Source organism: Erithacus rubecula (assembly GCF_903797595.1).
Source record: "Erithacus rubecula genome assembly, chromosome: 1".
In the NCBI taxonomy this organism is placed as follows: domain Eukaryota; kingdom Metazoa; phylum Chordata; class Aves; order Passeriformes; family Muscicapidae; genus Erithacus; species Erithacus rubecula.
Window position 1 is genome coordinate 78,708,728 of NC_136658.1, and position 21,208 is coordinate 78,729,935.

Consider the following 21,208-nt stretch of genomic DNA (forward strand, 5'->3'; position numbering starts at 1 on the left):
CTGGAACTGTTTTGTATGTGAAAAAGAAATTAAATTTTTCTTTTATAGTGAGTTTGAGAGAACTGACTTTAAAAACCTCCAAGTAGCTCATTGTAAATAAATTCAGATGAGGGAAATACTTGTATTTTTGCAGCTCTTAAAACACATTTTATAATGGAGATGAAGGACGTCTTTGTAGGGGGAGGTATGGGAATTAGAGAAATATTTATCATCATCTGCAGTACGAGCAGGCATAGTGCAAATTCTCCTGTATAATTCAATAAAAATGGAGTATGTCTAGCCTATAATATTTACAGCTATCATAAAATTTTTTGTTATGCTGCATGCAATGTCAAATCCATTTTGTTCTTTAAATTACATAAAATGGATCAAAAACCAAGAGTTTCATTAGAAACTTTTACAGAGAATCATCATAAATTCTGGCTTACAAAGACAGCTCTCTTGAAGTGTATTCATTCTTTGAGTGAGAAATATGATTACTGCCTAGAATTAAAAAAGAATATAATTTTTGTTATTCATTAAAGCAAATTAAAAATGTGTGTAATTTGAACATATTACAATAAATGCAGAACTGCAGCACCCTGGAATGTATTACTATAAGAACAGTTGTTCAGCATAATTTTTCAGAAAAATATTTTCCTTATTCTAATTTATTTCTACCTCTGCAAAATCACACATCCATGTTTTGTTTAGTCAGTTTTTTGTTCCCATACTATCAGTCTTTTGCCAGAATATTTCAGCAACAGCTAATCAATTACAAAGTAGAAGTTCATGTCCAGTTTGCTTATTAATTCATTTTCTTATGCCATAAGTTATCAGTGATATTTTAAAACTGAATTTTCTGGAGACAATGTAGCTCAATTACAGGGAAAAGCATATAAGAAGGTTATATTGAATTATATTGAATGAAGGTTATAAGAATTGAGATGTTTGACATTAATTGTTTGTGTGCTGCCACTTCAAATTTCACTTACACTCTGAAAAAATTATGACTTACAATGTATAAATTATAAATTTATCAATTATAAATATTAAATATACATATAGTTATAAACTTTATATAAATTATATATAGTATATAAATTATTGATAATTAGAATATCAGAAAGTTATGGAGTTGTTTGGATTCCATACCAGAAAAATAAGCACAATCATTCTTAGTTGACAATGAAAAGATAAGGCATTTGTTAATATTTCAAATAGTATTGGACTGGTTCAGAGAATTAAAAGCAGAATCAGCTCTCATTTTTGAGTTAATATTTAGGACCCTTAGGTAAAGCTGATGATGTTTCTGGACAAGAGAAAATCAATAGCATGCCACTTTTAATATCTATTGAATGCTAATTAATAATTTAAAAAAGAGAGTTTGCTGCTACACTTACAAGGTTTTCCCTTTTGTTAAGGAAGGAGACAAGTTCAATTGCCTGTTGGTAACTTTGTATGTTCACTTTTAGTGAATTAAAAATGACTTTTCTTCAAATAAGAGAAACTGCCCTCAGACTACTGGGCAAATTTTTTTTGACAGCCTTGATACGAACTACCAAAAGATGAGAGCCTTTAAAAAACCAAAAGAAGTCTTTCAAAGGTGTTGTGGTTTAATACTATTTGAGCATCTCTTAAAGACAGAAAGGGAATTGTAGTAGCATCAGATGCAGGCAGAGGTGATTGTGCCTGCTCAAGGACTTGACCAGAATTTCTACCTAGGGGATGCTCTTGAAGAATGAGCAAAACAATCTTGGGCAATGTGTATCTTTACAGTTGTGCATCGCGTAAATGAACATTTTTTCTGTCTCCTGACCTGAGGTCAGATCTGGATTTTTGCTTCCAGGATGTACAGCACAGATGGTGGAGACTAATTGGGGTGGAGGGCAAAGCCTGTGTGTGTTTTTGAAATCCTGTGCCTCTCTGGAGGTCGAGGGTGAAGCACAGGCATCCTCAGGGCTGATGTGGGCGATGGCAGCCTCTCTGTTTGCCTGCTGGTCATGATGCAAAGCTGAATGCTGTAGCAGCTGCCTAACATGCTTCTCTCAGGACAAATTTCTCCATCCCTCCATCTGACTTATCCAGCAGAAGTGTGTCTGTGCATGGAGGGGTCCTTTATGGAGCCCTGCAGCAATCCCGGCAGATGCAAAGCAGCATTTGGAGTGCAGATCAGCCTTGCTGTGCCAGGGCTCTTTTATATTGGCTGCCTTTCTTGGGCTTGTATTTCACCTGTGTTGCTGCAAACAGAACTCTGGCAAGCTGCTTCCTTTCTCCTTTTCCATGTGTCAGAGCTTCAGAGGGCAGGATGGCCTCAGAGATATGCAAATCATTTCCTTGTACCAGCCCTGGTTCTCAGAGATGCAGCAATGTTTCCATCTGCCCTGCAACAGCTCTTGCTGAGTTCTGTCTGTGCTAAAACTTGCACTGTAACAGGCTGAGACTTGGTCTGGCAGCCTGGGATTTGTTCCATCTCCAAGCCATTGCCATCCTTTCCTTCTTCCCAGAAAACAAGAAAAAGTCACAGCTGGGCTTGTCTCACATTTGCATCTCTCCATGACCTTCATGCCATTTCTCAGTCCCAGCCACTGTTACAGATGTGATTATACACAGCTTACAGCAGTAAATGACATAGGAAGATGCTAATCAGAGCTTTTGTGCAGCTTCATCATGTAATTTGTGTTGTGTTTCTTTCACCGTACCACCAGTCAGCATTGCTCATGTTCAGTCTCACATTCTCTATTTGCAGGTGTGCTATATTCCACCCAAACCTTTTGTTTCCTTTGTGGTCTTCTTGAGTTTCTTCCCCTCCCACTGCTTCTCCAGTTGCTCCATTAAGCAGTAGGAAGCCACAGGTGAATCCCTGTGGGTGTTTACCATACTTAAAAAGGTCCCAAAAGTATCTCTTCTTCAGTCCAAGGCAGTCCTTCAGCAAGGCAGGACTGTCAGGTGGCAGGAACCCCCAAAGTAACGATGTAGATGCACAGTATGTGCAATTTAAAATGGTCATTTTATGGCAATCATCAGGTCAGGCTGACATCAGGAAACAGGATGTTAAAGGCTTTTTAGTGGGCACATGAAGTAGCACAAGGATTAAGCTGACACTCTGTCATGTCTGGTGTGCAGAGAGGCCTTTCTGCTGTATCATATTTATGGGTGTCAGAGAGAAGCATCCTATAACAGGATTCTTCATGCGTTATGTCCATCTACATTTAAATGACAAAGGTCATGGCCACTTGTACAGTAATTAAATTTTAATAAAATAAGAATAATTTATAGCATTCAAGTCTGTGCTATAATTGAGCAGGGTAACTATCCCTCTCACAGCCTCAATACATGATATAATTTATGCATGAGCTCAGAATTCTCTGCAAGATGCTGAAATCAACATTGCATGTTGGGGACGTGGATACTTATTTTAGACACTGAGTTTGAAAATTGTGGTTTGTGGAAATTGAAGCAAAAATATTGCCAAAATAAGCATTGAAAACCTAATTTTAATATGCAGCTGCTTGTAAGCATGGTAATTAAGATATATTGGGTAAATTTACTGCATCTGTTCTCACCCACACCAGTGAGACAGAAGTTGCAGATTTCAGATGTAGACTCAGCAGAGCTTTAAACCCCAGCCAGGAGTTTTCTCCAGGAGAAAGCTGTCTGGGAGAGCAGGACTGCTGCTTAGCCTGGTCTTGTCTCCATTGCTCAGAGCTCTGATGGAGGCAATGTTGTTGGGATCCCCCAGCTCCCACCTCTTGAAAACACTTTTCACAAATGAACTCACAGTCCTGCAGGGAGGGGGAGAGAGAGTCAATCAACGTTATCTAGGTAAAGAAAAAATAGTGGGGGTTTAGACATTTTTTCTTGTCAGGAATCAATCAGTGTTGCCTTCACATGCCATCACCAGCCACTCAGTGCTCTAAATGCTGTGTTTTTACCCTCTGCAGCAGGAGATCCACACTCCTTCTAGCTTGCTGCTCCTCTGAAATAAACCAACATGTTTTACCTCTGCTTTTTCCTGCAGCTGGGGTGATGCTGGTCCCTGAAAGGAAGACGGAGGATGGGTTTGAGGAGCACTTCGGCTTGAACTACTTGGGACACTTCCTGTTGACAAACCTCCTCTTGGACACGCTGAAGCAATCAGGAACGCACAGGCACAACGCTAGGATCGTCACTGTCTCATCAGCCACCCATTATGTAGGCAAATTGCACCTAAACGACTTACAAAGCAGGTACCTATCCCCTTTTGGTATCCACTGATCTCTAGTAATCCTGTGCAGGTTAAACTGCAAGAAAATTGTTACTGGCTGCTGAATGAAGTGGGGTTTTGTTGGATTTTTCTTTTTTTAATACAATATATGGTGCTTCTCAAGCACTTGCTTAATATATTTAATGTATTGTATTATATTGTATTTCCATTTAGGAAAACTGTGGGTGAATGTCTGTGGGATATTTCTAACATTAGGAAGACATCAAATGATGTGGTAAAAGTCTCTGGTATCATACAGGAGGCAGGTGGAGTGGTTTAGTTAGCAGAAGAACTGTCAGGATAACAGATAAATTTCAAAATCTCCCTATGCAGTCATGCCTGGCAATTATGTGCTTACTAACAGGCTCAACAGAGCCTGCCTTCTCCTGGGCTCGAGAGAGCTTCTGCCTGTCATTTCCATGAAAACCTGTCTCCATCCTTTGGCAGGGACTTCAGCAGGTGATCAGAGCTACCTGGTCCAAGGTTTCATTTCCAAACAAAGACCAAAATTAGAGGGCTGTGCTGTTTCCACTACATTTTACATATGAATGCTGCATTAGGCATATCAAACTTCTGATTGCATACTATGGCATCAGTTTTATTACAAGTCATTGTTTAATCCTCTGCAGGGTAGTCACAATTTAATCTCTTGCTTGTAAAACAACCACAGGAAATTACCCTTACTCTTCACTTGATGTATGCATTCATTGTTTCTGATGGGCATGTGCTGGATGGCACCATGCAAAGGGGCTAAGGGGATTAGTATTTCTTTGGGCTAAAGTGTAGAATGTAAAATTAAATGTGACTGTTCTGTGTCTCTAGATAACAGTAATTTCCTTGATTATAGCAAGGCTCTGTACTGTGCCTCTCTAATTTAGGATCATCTCTATCTTTGATTTGTCATTATTAACTCATATTTTAAAGGAACCAGAAATGTATCAATTTGGAAAGCTGTGGTTGAATAAGAACATGACTAGTCTGACTTAAAAAATAATAATATACCAGTGAGATTTACCTGCAGCTTTTGTATCCTTTACATTTCAACATTATTCATGTAAGAAGGGCCAGAAATGATGACAGACTGACTGATGTTTTCTACTCATTCCCACACAGATGCTCTGAATTATCAGGGGCAGCAGTGGTACCTGCACATATGCACACTGATGAAACCCAGAGTGGGCTGTAAATTCAGGTCCAAACCTTTCCTTGGTTCAGGTGTAAAAAGATGCTCCTGGGTATTTTTTTTTAGCCTAACTGCCAATAAGCCCCACTCAGGTGAATAGTTTGTCATCACCATAAATGGTGCTGCAAAACCCAGTGAGATCACTTGTGTGTTTGAGTGTGTCCCTACAGTGTGAGCAGGGTGTTTAGCAGGAGGGCTTTGGGGGGGGGTATCATATCCAGACACTGCCTGCTCCACAGGGCCCTGGAGATGCCTTCTGATTCAGAGCAACATTCAAGAGCTTTAATGGATGTGGTAAAGACCTCATGGTAAACAGTTTCTTGGTGATGCCATGTCTCATTTTTGCTTCTTGTGTGAATGGGAAATAATTCTAAAATTTTTCTCTTTCTTTTCTTCATTTTGAGTTGCACCAGTTGGTCATAATGCATTTTATGACTTGAGTGTATGTTCCCAGATTGGCTGGTAGTCCTAACCTAGAGGGAAAGCAGCAAAACCATCTGGAGTCATTATTGGAGAAAGGGGGGCTGTACTCTGTGCTGGGGAAATTTCTGCTGGCAGCAGGCTGACTTGTTCACTCTACTCTTGTCCCATTATTCCTAGATGCTAGCTGAGCTACTGTCCTGACTAGAGGTGTGTGACAGTACCAGAGCAGGGTTCACTGGCAGACAAGGAAAGGCAGAAGTCTTGACTTAAAGGAGGCAGTAAACTGAGGTTCAGTTCTCTGCTTTACCACAGACTTTTCTGTGGAATCTTTCTCCCACCCAGGAGACTTGGGGTTGGCAGTCACATTTGTGGCCATTTCTCCTCATTGCTTTTACTTGCTGCTGAGAGATCTGATCTGAAACCAGACATCATCCATATCAGTGACCACAGGGCAACTGCATAAAAAATAATTGTTGGAAGGCTTGTACCAAGAGCAGTGTTAAATGAAGCTTGTGTTACTGTCCTCCATGTTTCCTCTCTGGTTTGTTTCCTGCCATCTTACCAACCTGATTTATCCCATGTTGTTCTGGTTAGCTCTTTTCAGTGGCATGGTTAATTTAATTTTGTCTTTTTGAATTTTACATCATTTTCCTTTCTTATTGTCTATTTCTTCAGGTTTGCCTGCTTCTTAATCTGTGTCTTTTGAGCTTTTTCTGTTTGAATTGCCTTTTCCCTGCCTATCTCATTTTTTTTTTCTTTAAGGCTGTCTTATTTCTATCCACCACTTTATCTCCTCCTCTCCATTTATCTTCCTCTTATCTTTTTCCCCCTAGCCCCTCTCCACCTATGAATGCCATTTCTCCCCCTTCCTGCCCCCCCTCTTCACATGCACTCACACACCAGTGGCAGAGTCATGGTCTGGGTACATAAAGGCAGGATAGAGCTTGTTCCAAGCAGGCAGGGCACAGCTTGTTTCATGTGTGTTATTGAAAATGCAAACGCACAAGTACAAGAGCACTGACTGTTCTCCCAGTTCTTTTGCTGAAGGATAAACATGAGGAACATCAAACGCCTTTGTGGTCGTTTAGATCCAGACCATTTTCAGCAGCAATCACATGAGTCGACAAGGGGATCCCTAAGGCAAATCCTTCTCCTTCATCCCTGCTTTGAACACGACTCTTTTCAGGGAGGTGAAAGTTTAAGAGAAACACAAACTATCTGCAAGCATTTCCACAGGGGTGATTGCAGCAACTGCATGCAGGGGGGAGTGCACTGTGTGCTTCTTTCCCCTTTTGCCTGCCTTAAATAATGCTTTCTAAACTGAGAGGAGAAAAGGAGTATTGTCATGAGAGAATATGGCAGTCTGGTTTTAGCAAAAGCTTGAAGAATAATGTACCATCCACTTGGGTTGAGATAGGCTTGAGCAGTGCACTGGAGTTTGTGGTGCTCTTTCAAGACTGGGGTGTAGGACACCTTTTTGAGTGCTCTACCTACCAAAGAAAGAAGGCATTTTTAGAAAAATAAAGGAAAAAGGACCATATTTTCTTTCCCAGGCTGTGGATCACACTTGAATATGTTCCTTTCCCAGGGGTTAGCATCTTTGTGTGTTCTGTCTAGCTTTTTCTCCATGACTAACTATTCCTTTCATCATCTTCTCTTTTTGCATACCAAATGGGCCCTGTAATGCTGTGAATCACAGATCTATGAACTCCCCAGCCACAGGAACACAGCTCCTTTTCTGGTTCACATCTCTTGTATATTCAAGAACAGTTAGTCACACTTTTCTGCTCCCTTTCCTTTGCTCTCCAACTGCAGAAGGAGTTGATTTTTTTAAAAACTCTCCAACTGAATATAATATATTAGATATAATTTCTGTATTTTTCCCTGTAGCCCTAGTGCATGAATCATGTCAGAGACAATAGAAGTTAAATGAAAAGAATTGCAAAATTCCCAGCTGCCACATGTGTGTCCTAGCTGGTGTAAAATAGGATAAACAGCTCTGCCTGAGACCTGGGAAGGTTCTAGAGAGACCAGGCAGATCCAGTTCATCTCCTCTATTAGGCAGTTTCATAGGGAACTGTAACAGGAAATGTTAGGTACTGATTGCAAAGTGTCTGGAGATTGGTTTTGGATGAGGGGTGTCCTTCATCTTCTCTTCTTCCATGTATGTGATGTTTGTTTGTTAAAAAAGGTGTATTAAGTTTGGGATTTTTTTTCCATCAGCATTACTGAAATTTTGGAAATGATTTTCCATGAACAGCAACTAAAAATTAAGAAGTTGAATTACTTTCAGAAAATATTTATACATTTTCAAAACCAAAACATTTGATTTCAATGTTTAAAACATATTTTTAAATTTATTTGTAATTATCCCTATGAGTACATTGGTATGAAACTACAAACCTTAATTTCTAAACCATCCTTTTCAAGTATCTCCATCAGTTTAATTTTTTTTTTTTCTCTTTTTATTTTTTTTTTAAGCTGGACATTTGTGTAATATATATATATATTTTTTTTAACTTGAAATGATTTGATGAGTCAACATTTTTTTCCAATGGAGGCTTCTATTTTAAAAAATACCCAGTTAGTTCCTTCAGTGCCTTTTCATGATTGATCTGTCACTTAAAGTTTCTTAATTCTCTCTGACTGCAAAACTGAAAGCATAATATCTTATATTCAAGTGAAAACAGACATGAAGCTGGTATAGCATAGTAGCAGCACAGTGCTGTTGGGTATTTTTTCTATATTTTTATGTAATACAGGAACAATTGTAAAAGGAAGTAGGAGAGATTTTCATTATCACCCCTTTTTCATAAATCCAATTTAGTCAGTACAGAAGTCTTTCATAAAGAGCCATTGTTCAGTTGGACTGTTGTTCAATAAAATGCTGTGAAAAATACTGAAATTATAATAATAAAAGATTGTTCTAGGTCATTACATAGCTACATATTATCATAGGTTTTATTTAACTCATAGAATATATGGTTTTGTTTGAGTTCTGGTGTTTAAGCAGCTTCTCCATGATGTCTTCTGTTCTATATTCTGGTTCTGTTTGCAAGATAAATCATGTTGCCTTGACAAGACCAAATGTCAACTGCAGTACAGTGCTGTATTCATTTAGACATGTCTTTCCTGCAGCAGGTTATCAAGTTTTCCTGTCTATAGTTAGATGATAAGTATTTAACTGCTTACTGCACACACAGATGGCCTTCTTTGCCAAATACCTTTTGTATAAATGCAAAAGGATTTGCTGCTTTGCAAAACGATCCCTTGTGTTTGCAGCAATCAGCATTAATTGCAAAAATTGACTGGCCTGGAAAATGAGTGTACTGGGAAAGGCACAGATCTCAAATTCTGTAAGTTGATTTTAAAAAAAATGAGCTACATGATCAGCAGGCCAATTCATCAATCCAAAAGACAGAGTTCTAGCTTAAAATGCATCAAGTGTTTTAATCCATTTTTGTCTGTTCCTGCAACCAGTAACAAAGGAATATTTAAGTCATGATGCCAACTTCAGAAAGCTTTCATTTTACATTTATCAATGTATTTTCATTTTGTCTAGTCAAAATGCTTTTAGGGTTGATTGACTTCTGAAAAACAATAACAGAGTGTAACACATACCACAAAGGTAATGTCAGACTTCAATGTATTTGAGGGTATTAAGTGTAGCTAGTTTGTTGTCACAATGTTGAATTCCTTTTGTCTGAAAGAATTAATGTTTTTAACAAAGGATTCTTAATAATGGTTAATGGTTTAATAGGACATGGTGCTTCTGAACTAATTTAAAATTGCAGCCAGCTGGGAAATATGTGAGATATGGGTGCTCCTGCTGCCCAGCCTCTCCTTGCACCAAGGGCTGGGTGGGAGAAGCCAACCCTGCATGGCATTCAGGACAGTGGTTCTCACTGATGTGCTGCTTTCCAAAGAGGCAAAACAGTTCTGTGGTAATTTGGAAGTTAATGTATTGCATTCATGTGATAGAGAGGGCAAAAGGACTTGGAGAGCTGGGAGCAGAGAGAGAACTTGTTGTCCTTGAGAGGGGAAAGTTATTCTAATATCTTTCTGTCAGCAAAGACTCCTTAAGGCTGAATGAACCTTAAAAGCTTTGCAGTTCAGATCCTGGGTGATTATTCAAATGCTTCCAGTGTTTCTCTTGATTGCCATAATTACCACCATCCTCCCAATATCTTGTCAGTGGAGTTGTCCTTTGGGCTGCCTGCACACCTGGGCAAGGCTGGTGCAAATGTCTGTAAATCCCTGGAATAATGGTCAAAATTATCAGCTCACCTTCCAGAAACTCCTTCCAGGTTCAGCTCTGCTGTTGCTGCCAGTTCTCCATAGCCATACATTCCATGTCTTGCTACATGTATTAAAGATTATGAGGTATTGTGCAGGGAGCTGAAGGCAGATTTCTGCATCTGTGATTTGTTAACTCTTAACCTTTTCTCTAGTCCTCAATCTAAACCTCTTTGTTCTGAGATGGAGAACTTCATCTATTCAAAAGCAGACCAAGCAGTTAAAACTTACAGCTGTGAAGAAAAATTGGTCTTTTCATTAAATCAAGTTCTTGATAAAAAAATGTGTTGTTAAAACTATGCTTTCTAAGTAAAAATTAATCTCTGTAAACATAAAATATTTTAGCCCCCAGGAGTTTTAATACTGCCAGAATGTCTGATACAGCTGTAGTTTTGTTGCTCCATTTCTTCTGTTCTCATTATGTGTTGGGTGCTGTGGCATGGGAGGTGGAGAGGAGTTGGACACAACAAAGTCTCAGCTTCCCAAGAGGGGCAGAGACTGAGGAGCACTGTGGCTCACAACAGCTTTAGGGGAAGCTCAAGATCTTTTAAAAGTGATGTTAAAAGAGTGGTGGGTATGTTCAGTACCTGAATTGCCACAAAAAAATCAATCAATCAATTAATCAATCAATCTGTCAAAGCAGCAGTTTCTTTACATTTTTTTTTCAGTGAGGGCTGGGGCAGGGCAGCTCTGTGACTGTTGGCTTTTCAGGACATGAAACTTCTTGTCATTCCCTGGAAAGCTAAACCTGCCAGGTTTCACTGGGTTGTGGCATGTCTGCAAGTGTAAAAGGTCTTTAGCATTCTGGTCCCAGGCCATGCCATGCCCCTTCTTATGAAATGCTTGATTTTCTATTACAGATCCCTGTTCACAGTATTCCAGGGTGAAAGAGTGTTGGGAAATTTATAAAGTGATCTCCAAAACTCAGGTCCAAGGCCAAATGGTACATAAGGTGATTGCTGACACCATCCTTTATGCTACTTAGAAATAACCACATTGCAATGCTGGCTGTGGACTGCTTTGTATCTTACTCCTTTCTTGTAGTTTTTTGTGTTTTGCAGAAGTTGGCATTTTTGTGTTCCTCAAATAAGACCCTCCCTCCTCACAGGCCCCTTTCTTATTTAAATCTTATTTAAATCCCACCTGATTTCTGACAGTGGATGAGTGATGCTGTTGATGCACCGTCTCACAAGAACAAAAGCCTTTCATGCTGCGTCTGGACTGTGAGTCATTTAATGGATGCACAAAACTTCCACATTTTAGTTCCTCTGGTACCTGTTGGCATTCAGCTGTATTTCTTCTTTAACCTAGGAAAGTCTTCCAGCTGAGGAGAAGGCTTCTTGTGATGACTTTTAACAAATAGCTGTCTTTTTTATGAGTTTTTTCCTTGTCTCCATGTACTGGGAGTTAGTCACGATTATCACTCAGATTGAGGCTGTGATGTTCATATTCTCACTCCATAAGAAAACTTCTAAAAAGCAGAAGTTGTTAAATTGTTTCAATAAGTAGAAACTGATTTTCAAAAGCATGTTGTGCCAGACTTTGTAATCTTTTGTTATTTCTGTAAACAATGATTGATGGCATATCATTTTCTGCACAGTAGTTATAGATATCTCAAAGGTAAAATTATTTTGCAGGCACATGTCTGGTAAGGCAGACCAATCCTTCAGTGTGGTGAATGTTTGCTTTTGCAGAACACATTCAGCCCCTCCTTAAATCCAAGGATGTGAAGTGGGTTGAGCCCACCACAATTAAACCTTAAATTATCTTTGCATATACACCAACATAGTCTACTGTAAATCTGCCAACCACAGTTGCACTGGATTTGAAATGGCAGCATTTCATTAAGCTTTTCAGACCCTACAGTTCCCTTTGAGTCCCAGAATGAAAAGCTCAGAACTTGCAGCTAATCTGCAAAAGTCACACTTCAAGATGCTTTTAAAGAATATTTTTGATTATTCAAGTTATTGCTGAGGGTTTTTTGGTCCTATGTGCATTCTGGTGCAAACAAAGAAACCATAAAACTCCCCATTACTTCCTTCAGCTTAGAAGCTCTATTGCAGGAGAGGTAGGAAGCTTTCCACAAGTGGGTGGAGAGTACCTCCCCCCATTTATAATCCTATAGATAATCTTACAAGATATGTGACAATCTTCAAGAACCTGAGATCCAGATTACCCCAGAGATAATATGAAATTATATGTGTCCATGTTGTTTCCCCATCCCTCAAAAGGGTCATGAGGATGTGGAATGTAGCTCTTTTAGCTGTGATCTTTTTCTTGGGTAAAGCAATGCAAACCCCTGCTTCCTTTTATATATTTACTCATTCACTTGTTTAATGGAGATTTTTTAATTTAATGAAGGGACACTATTATGCTCAAATACTACTTCAACTGTTAGCATGTACTTAACACTGCATCAAATGCCCTGACTGTAGAAAAGTGGCAATTTATATCATTCTAAATAAAGGTGTATATTTCCTGGAAGAATGAGATTACTGGAATTATAACTTGAATTTGACATTGATATTTAAAATAATCCAAAACATTCAAAATTAACACCAACTGTACACAAACAGAAAAAAGTGACTTCTGTAAAGGTACTGATTCTGGTGAGACTTTGAGAAGACCAGCTTTTGAGTCCATGTTATATGCATTTGAGAGCTGTGCTGAGCACACAGCAACTGAGCTGCACACAGCAGCTCTCAGTAGACCAGAATAGCTCTCAGCATCTCACCTCCTGCCATTAGCAGTAGGGATCAGCCAAATGAAAAATGAACTCTGATTCCATCTGGATGACAGTAACACCCAGGATGACAAGCCCTGGCTTATTTTGCCTTTCATAAATTATTTTAAAGTAAAGGCATTCTATGTTTCTTTACTAAGTGTAGTCCTCAAGAGACAGTAAGTTAGTTTTTGTTCCTTCTGCATTTCCTAAAGGCTATTAGAAGGGGCTAGTCACTGAATGCTATGTATAGAAACAGTGAAGTGCTGGAAGCTGGACAGCATGGTTTTAAAAAAGAAACAAAAACCAAAACACCCCCCAGCTTCCAGCTTGTGGCTCCTACTGCATTGAGGGTGAAGCACAAGGCAGGAGTCACTGATCTGCTGAGATACCAGTTACTGAGACCATCACTCTACCTGTTAGAAAGGGAGAGCATGTCCCAGCTCTGGGCTTTTACCCTTACCCTCTAACTTTAGGAAGAAAAATGTTATTTTACTGCAGTTGAAAGATGCCAGACAAAGCCTGGGTTTGTTCAGAGCTATGTGTGAGCAACATGTGGAACTGAAGAGCTCACTGAGGAAGAGGCATGAAAGATGGGTTTCTCTGCCACTAGCCTATGACTGCTTAAGTAACCCCCCACACCACAAATTAGGACATGAAGGGTTTGCTTTTTACCTCATGCAGAACCACTAATTTCACGTATTGGTCTGGTAGCCTTCCTTTTGAACAAATTCGTCACAGGGTCTTGAGGGCTTTTCAGGAGTCCCTAATGCTGCATTCCTTATTCACTCAAGGTTTATGCTTCAGCCACCTTAACTGCTTTATGTATACTGTCACAATTTATTTTATAAGGTTACATATCACATATATGAAAGAAAGGTGCATGAAGAAGTACATGAGAAGTTGCTCAGGAATATACAAAATGCCCAGTCATGAGATGAGTGACTGTGCAATAGCCTATAGTAGTAGCTGGTAACAGAACAGCTGCTGTACAAAACATAACTGCAACAGCATCTCAAAAGTAGGTAAGTCAATACCTGAGATTTGAGCTTTGTTTTACTAATGTATATGCTGCTTTCTTTCAATTGGTAAAATACTGGTTGTCAGTGGTAATATACTTATTCTCATTTCTCCAGCCTGGTCTTTTCTCCTTGTTTGTATTTCTGTTTGGTTTTTTGGGGTTTTTTGTGTTTCTTTGGTTTTATTGAGAGAAAATCACAATTAATGAGACTCAGAAAATGTGTTCACAGGATAAATATATGTATTACTGCCAAGAAGCCTGCTTTAATCCAATAAAAAATATTTAGGACTCAAACTTTATCATAAGAAAAAGGAACTGCTTATGATAACCAGTAAAGACATGTTTTATTTTCCAATACATTTCTCTAGCTGCTTCAAAATAAGCTGCAAATTCTATCAAAACTTGAAAAATCCTGCGCTGCATTCCCTGAAGAAAGAAAATTTAGGACTGTGAAAGCTTCATGAGTGTTTAATAATAGACTTTTATAGTCTTGACTAAGCAATGGTTATGATGTATTGCAAGATTAATGCATAAATCATTAGGAAGCTTGAGTCATTTTAATACAGCAAGCCGATGTTTTGCTTAATTCCCTGATTCATCCTAAGGCATATACTGAAATTTTCTGTGGCCTTTCATTAAAAAGCCCAGCATGTCAGCCACGTTTTGCATCACTTGCCTTTTAATGGAGCACACAGCAGCTGGGTTTTCTGCAGTTTGATCTTGGTGCACTCTGCCCTCCAGGCAGATTAACACACTGGAAATTGGGGAGCACGGTGACAGGTGAAAGGGGGAGGACATGCAAGACAATCGTGAAAGGCTCACATCAGGAAAGCTTCAGTGCCAGCACTGGCTGGGTAAAACTGATCTGTGTGCCAGTCAGGGTGGTCACAGGTCTTCTTCTTCTGCTGAAGGAGATGTGGAGGGGTACAGGGTGCTGTCAGTGAGTCCATAATGTCTATTATGTGTGTGCACAATGCAAAAGGAGCCCTCAATGACAGTGGGAAAGCTGAGAGCAGCAAGAGAGCCCCAAGCACAGCAGGGTGAAGGAAGTGATCTGTGCTGAGCAGCACAGTTTCCCCTGTTACTCAGTGGGTACCCTGACCTCACTTAATGCTCTTTAACACATATGGGATCATTGGGCATAAGTGGGAGACCACTGTAGAAAACAGACCAACTAAAGCCAACCTGAGGAGAAACAAGTAAGACTGCCAAGAGATGTGCTAAACATGAATCCAGTTTTCAAACTGGGATAGCAGCTCAGTCCATATTTAAACACCTAATTAGCCACTGCAGGCTTCAGTTTGAAATCTGACTTCTCATTACTTTTTGAAAATACATTCCATAGGGAGACTGCTGCTGGAGACAGCACCATGGAGATAAGTGGCAAAATCAGCTAATCAGCTTCTAGTGGAAAAGAAGAAAAAAGAAAAAAAAAAAGAGGAAAAAAATCAAATCAGAAAAACTTGAGCCACTCACTCCAGAATGGAATGCCTACTAATTTTGTTCTTTCAAAAATTCTAAACAATCCCTTTTTTTCCTCCTCCCTAATTTTTGTAATAGTAAATCATACCTGTACCTTATATAACAAAAATCTTAAGCCAGAAGTAAGAACTTCCACTAAGAATTAATTGGACACAAAATGCAGAACCTGCTTTATTCTTATCCTTTATTCTTACCCTTTATTCATCAGCATAGAATCCATAAAACATTATTTTCAAAGGAAGGAGAAGGTCTTATGTATTGGTGCTCTCTTGGACAGATTTCAAAGCATCAAATTAAATTCTGCCTGCCTTAACTTCGCCTGTACTTTTCATTTAGTGAGTTGTGCATTGCCCTTTTTATCAGCAGTGACTCAACAAAATGCTTTGGAGGGGCATCTCCTGGGGGATGCCACTGTTTTCTGTGGTAGGAAGAGTGGTCCACAGTGAGCCCCACTCAAACAAGGGAGTGAGCATGAACTTCTCCAAGCTACTGATGCCAGGCATGCTGTGCTTTCCCACTGAACTTCTTCCCACCAAGTCCTTGCTCCACTTTCCCTAGCTGCTGCCTGTGTACAGGCTTGCCTTAGCACATGTTGTCTGGCATCACCCAAGCTGGGCAGTATTTATTGGGATGTATCCCTGGGCATCCAGGGATCCTTATCTCTCTAGCTCACTGACCAGGTAGATCCACAGATCCACATCTACCACTGGGAGCTGGGAGCTACCAGTCTTTTGCCTGGCTGGTTTTCTAGTTAGGAAGCAGTTTCTCTGCATAAGAATCTGCTTGCCTAGCATCAATATGTGTCCTCAAAGCAGCAAATGTCCAAGCATCACATATGCCTCATGTGCACTGATCTGCTGGCACAGTTTGCTGGTAAGCTGTGTTCTGCTTGGATGGTTTGCCTCTTGTATGCACCTTGATTTCAGAAGCATTTTAGAACCTTTAGAAAATGTGGAAATGCATAATGTCAATATTATTTTACTTAGTATGCAATTATACTTTTATTCATTGTAAAAAATGTGCATACAGAGCATAAAGTGCTGAGAGAGGCTAGATATAGATGCATAAAGCCAGATAATTCCATGTGTAAGAGGAATACATTTTATGGTTTTAAACTAAAAGAGGATAGATTTAGATTGGACTAAAGAAAGAAATTTTTATGATGAGGATGGTGGGGCACAGGAATGCGTTGTCCAGAGATAGTGTGGATGCCTCATCCATTCAAAGCCAGGTTGGATGGGACTTTGAACAACCTTGTCAAGTGGAAAGGTATCTCTTCTTATGGTTGTGAGACTAGGTGATCTTTAAACTTCCAACCCAAAGTCTTATGTGATTCTAGATGTGTGTGCATAGGAGACGGAATTGTGGTGTAAGTGCAGATGCCTATGTGGTCCTGTACTATTTTTCTATTTTTCTGATGCATAATTTGACACTGGATCTAATGAAGTCAAATAACCAGTGTTGATTTATTTTTTTAATGTGGCATTTAAACAACATGATTCTACTAAAATGAGGTCTGACAAACAAAACAGTTGTTCAACAGAAATCCTCCTCAGCTTTGCGTCACGTTGTTCTGTCTTATGTAGTCCATTAATGTCAGATTCCTGGAAAGCAAAAAACACACACAGAAATTGGGAAGAAAGAAGGTAATCATTGCAGAGGCTCTGCCAGAAGTTTTTGCTCTGCGTATCAAATTTTATATTTTTCATATCTATACTACGTTACTGAAGTCTGATTCCTGGCTGCCTTGCAGATCATTTGCATCTCTGCACTGTGATATAAAAGGCTTCCTCATTGATTGGGTAGCTTTTATATCTTCTCAGCACTCATGTTTCTCTGACATACATATCTATGCAAAATACAAGGAGGGTTCAGCCCTTGTAGTCCACGTTTCATTGCCACAAGGTAAGTCAAAACAGCACTCACGCAAAATGTGGGAATGTGGAGCCATGGGGAGCGTTCAGCATCCTCCTGCCTGGCATCTGAGGGTTACCAAAGGCCAGACTAGACCCAGGCAGAACAAGTCAGAGTAGTCCCCAGCTGTGCTTCCCTGGGAGCCACTTGCCAGACAAGATCGCTCCGGCTGGGCTCGGGAGGCTCGTCCCGTGCCCTGGCTGGCGTTCGGGGGACGGTGTCGCTGCTGGAGCCGTGCCAGGGCTGGCTGCCCGCTGGCTGCCGCCGGCGCCCGGGCGGGGATGCTGCTCCACGGCTGCTGCGAGCTCGGCCGTGCACCGCGCAGCCCTGCAGCGGCTGGGGATCTGCTCCTGCAAGCTGAAGGGCTTGGAGCATGCATGAAGCATAAGGTGACATTTGAGAGTCTCAGATCACAGCGTGGACGTTCCTGAATGTAAAATGGAGCTGCAATTTCCTGACTAATGCCAAGTCGCTTTTATATTCATGCAGTGATTGTTCTCTACTCTTTAAATAGCCGTTTTGCCCAAAGGTGCAGCTGATATCTTTATGATAATGAAGATATGTTATCCTCCACGGTACAGCTGGTTGCTGCAAGGGCCACCTATGATCAGCTGTCCTTTTTGGTTCTCAGTTTATATCATGCTTTTGTAGACTGCTTGTGATTTGCTTGTACAAGAAAAGAGACAGAAAAAAAAAAAGGAGGAAAAAAAAGCAAAGAGGTGCACTGAAGGTTCAGTGCTGTTGTCTTTTACTTCCTGTGGCTAAGCTGTATTATTTAATGTGGTGTTTCCAAGTTTCTGAGTCCTTTCAGATAACATGGACAGGTTAATTGTTTCAGTAGCCCTATACCTCTGTAGAGAGTCAGCCTGATTCTTAACACCCAGGGCTTTATGTGATGAAGTGCACAGGATATTATAAATAAGATATTCAACAAGAATGAGATAACAAAACGAACTCATATGTTTACTATTCATTCAAAATAAAAAACTTGCACATAGAAATCACAGGCAAGCTTTCTAGCAGAGTGAGAGCATCCCTAGTCTGGGTATTTCGTGCAGTTAGGATGAAGATGTAGATGATGGAGCTGTGGCTATGGCCACCACACAGACAGGACAACATCTAGGGGAAAGGAAGGAACTAGGAAAGAGAGGTCTGTTCCTGGGTGGGTGCCCCTCTGTCACCTTTCACCAACAGGTTGAGGTTCTGCTGCTGCAAGGACCTAACCCCTGAGTCCCTTGGGCAGCAGCTGCAGCATGCAGCATCACCTCCCCGGGCTTTAGCAGAGGCAGGACAGATGGGGACTGGAGGGGTTTCACTCTTCCTAGGTTCCCACTGTTGCTTTAGGCTCCTGCCTGCTTTGCCTATGAGCTGTCTGTAATGCCACCATTTACCTTTTCTTCTGCTAAGCACAAAAAAATGTTAGATGAAAGGCTGGAGTAATTACAGGAGTGAATTGTTATGGCATAGGAATTTGTGGAAGTGATGCTGAGGACCCAGTCAGGAAGAGCATTTTAAGCATCATACCTGCTAATTTGCCTGAAATTACCCTGCTTGTTAAAAAAAAAAAAGGGCAGAAAAAATGTTCCATTGCCTGCATGCAATGAAACCAAACTCAGCAGTTCCTAGAAAGCTTGGCTTGAAAGAAAGGCATATTGACATCCAGATGAGAGAGGTGCACAGGAGTCTCAACAGGTAATGTTTTGCTGTAACTCTGGGAATTTGTGTGCCTTTGTTATACCTCTTTGGAACAGACCCTGCCAACAACCATCTGTGCTTTAAAGGCTGTATAGAGCCTGTAAACTGTGTAAACTGTGGTTACACTTGCAGCTTCTCTCCTTGCCCCATCCTTTTATCCATCTCTTAGCTGTGCACAATCTGGTGTGTGACCAGGAAGGAGTATCTTACTCATCTGTACTGTTCCCAGCACAGGAGCCTTCAACTAATAGGTGCTGATGCAGTAAAAGTAACAATAGCAACGAGAAGAAGTATGGTCAGTCATGGATTTAATAGTGTATGTTTGGAAAGAGCAGAGTGAAAGAGGGGAGAGAAGTTTGAGGGCCTCTGGGTGATGAGAGCCCAGAGATTGATACCTCAGCCTTTCTAGTTTACAGAGTTTGCCAGAGAGATTCTGGCAGGTATTGTGTAATTTTATTTTAATATTTTTCCCTGCTATAAATAAAACTTGGTGTCTGATGGAATAATCACCAGAACTTGAGTAAACAACACGCCTGCCAATGATAAGCTGTTTCTTCTGACGACTCACTGTACATCTGGGTGTTGCAACATTTGATATTTGTGCAATTCTGTTCTCCCTCTGGTTATTTTTACATGCATCTCCCTCTCTTTTTCTCTTCTGTGTACAGATGTTCGTATTCACCCCATGGAGCCTATGCCCAAAGCAAACTTGCCCTTGTGTTATTTACCTATCGACTACAGCATCTTCTGACTGCAAATGGAAGCCATGTGACTGCTAATGTAGTAGACCCTGGAGTAGTGAATACTGAGCTCTACCAGCATGTCTTTTGGGTTGTGAAAGTGGTCAAATGGATGACAGCCTGGCTATTTTTCAAGGTATTTCATTTTTGAAATAATTTTGTTGCTGTGCCCCTTCATTGTGAAAGTTGCAGTCAGCCTGGAGCTGAAGGTGTTTCAGAGTTTATAATACAGTATGGTATATATTGCATTTCTCTGTGCTGATGAGATGTACAAAATCAATAAAGACAGGCTTTCCAGCAAGCAAACATTTATTTTAAATGGAGGGAGCAAGCTGTCAGAGCAGGGAAAGGGAATGCCTTTCACAGTCTGTGCCTCTGCACTGGTTATCTCTGCCCTGATCTACCCACGTGCTTCTGTGTGTGCAGGGGGCAGGACATCCTCCTAACATGGAGCCAGAATATGCAAAGTGTTCCTCAGAAATTACTTGTACATTCCCTTAAAGAGAAGCAGACATGATCTGTCATGGTCTACATGTTACAGAGAGGAGGGCAGAGGGAAGGAGAAAGTTGTACAAAAGTGGCAGTGGGAGGTGGCTGTGCTCCAGATGTGGGGTGCAGACACTTGTGCTCAGGGAGATGGACAAATTTTAATTAGATTTTTCATTCTAACACATACTTGTAATGGTACTTGATTTTTTATTATCCAATTCTGGCCTGCACTAGGAAACAAAAAGTTGTTCAATAAAACTGATCCAGGAGTGGGGCAGACTCAGTTACGGGTAATGTTTTGTAGAAGTGTAAGTAGATTAAGCTGAAATCAGTTTAGCTGTGTAGGTGCAATCTCCTCATGCACACAGGCCCTTCAAAAGGGCTTGTGCTGAGAAAATGTACTGCTTACAGCTCTTTCAGAAAGTAGCTTTGGATTAAGTAAATGGAACCTGATTCCATTAGAGAAAATTAAATGTCCTAATTAAAATGAAGTATTTTACATCAAGGAGCATGTCCCACAAAGGAAATTAATTTTAAACTTTGATATGGAAATATCAGTTGCTTTCATTTCAGAAATGAACTGGAGGCTGGAAGAGTGACTGTAAAATAAGATGCAAACAAATAAACCCATATTTTAAAAAGAATAGTATCTTCTGAGTGCACCTTGAATATTGCAATAAAATTGTAATAAGAATGCTCATAATCTGTGATGCATTCTTAAATAAGCAGACTGCAGCTTTGCCAAACCATGTACATTAAACTTGTTTTGCCTCTTGTGATTGCCATTTTAAATATGAGTCTCGAGTGGCAGTGTTTTTTTCATTGGACTAACTTCACCCTGCTAATATAAAAGTTTCATGTAGATTTTTAGGTTGTGCTTAGAATTTTCTATGGAGAGAGAAAATTCTGACTAAATTGTTGCATCTAAGAGTGAGTTTCCAGTCTCTTGTTGTCTACAGCATTCAGTCTCACCCAATTTTATTGATGTGCCCAGAAGACATTTTTGTGTTATACTGGT

At 40.2% G+C, this 21,208-nt stretch overlaps 1 protein-coding gene across 1 annotated transcript in view; it reads left to right on the plus strand.

Moving 5' to 3' along the window:
- DHRSX (dehydrogenase/reductase X-linked) overlaps window positions 1–21,208 on the plus strand; it is a 159,488-nt gene that overhangs the window by 110,374 nt on the left and 27,906 nt on the right. Inside the window, exons 5-6 of the mRNA XM_079307837.1 lie at window positions 4,001–4,208; window positions 19,630–19,837. Coding sequence (XP_079163963.1) covers window positions 4,001–4,208; window positions 19,630–19,837 — 416 coding nt within the window. The remainder of the gene's footprint in view (window positions 1–4,000; window positions 4,209–19,629; window positions 19,838–21,208) is intronic.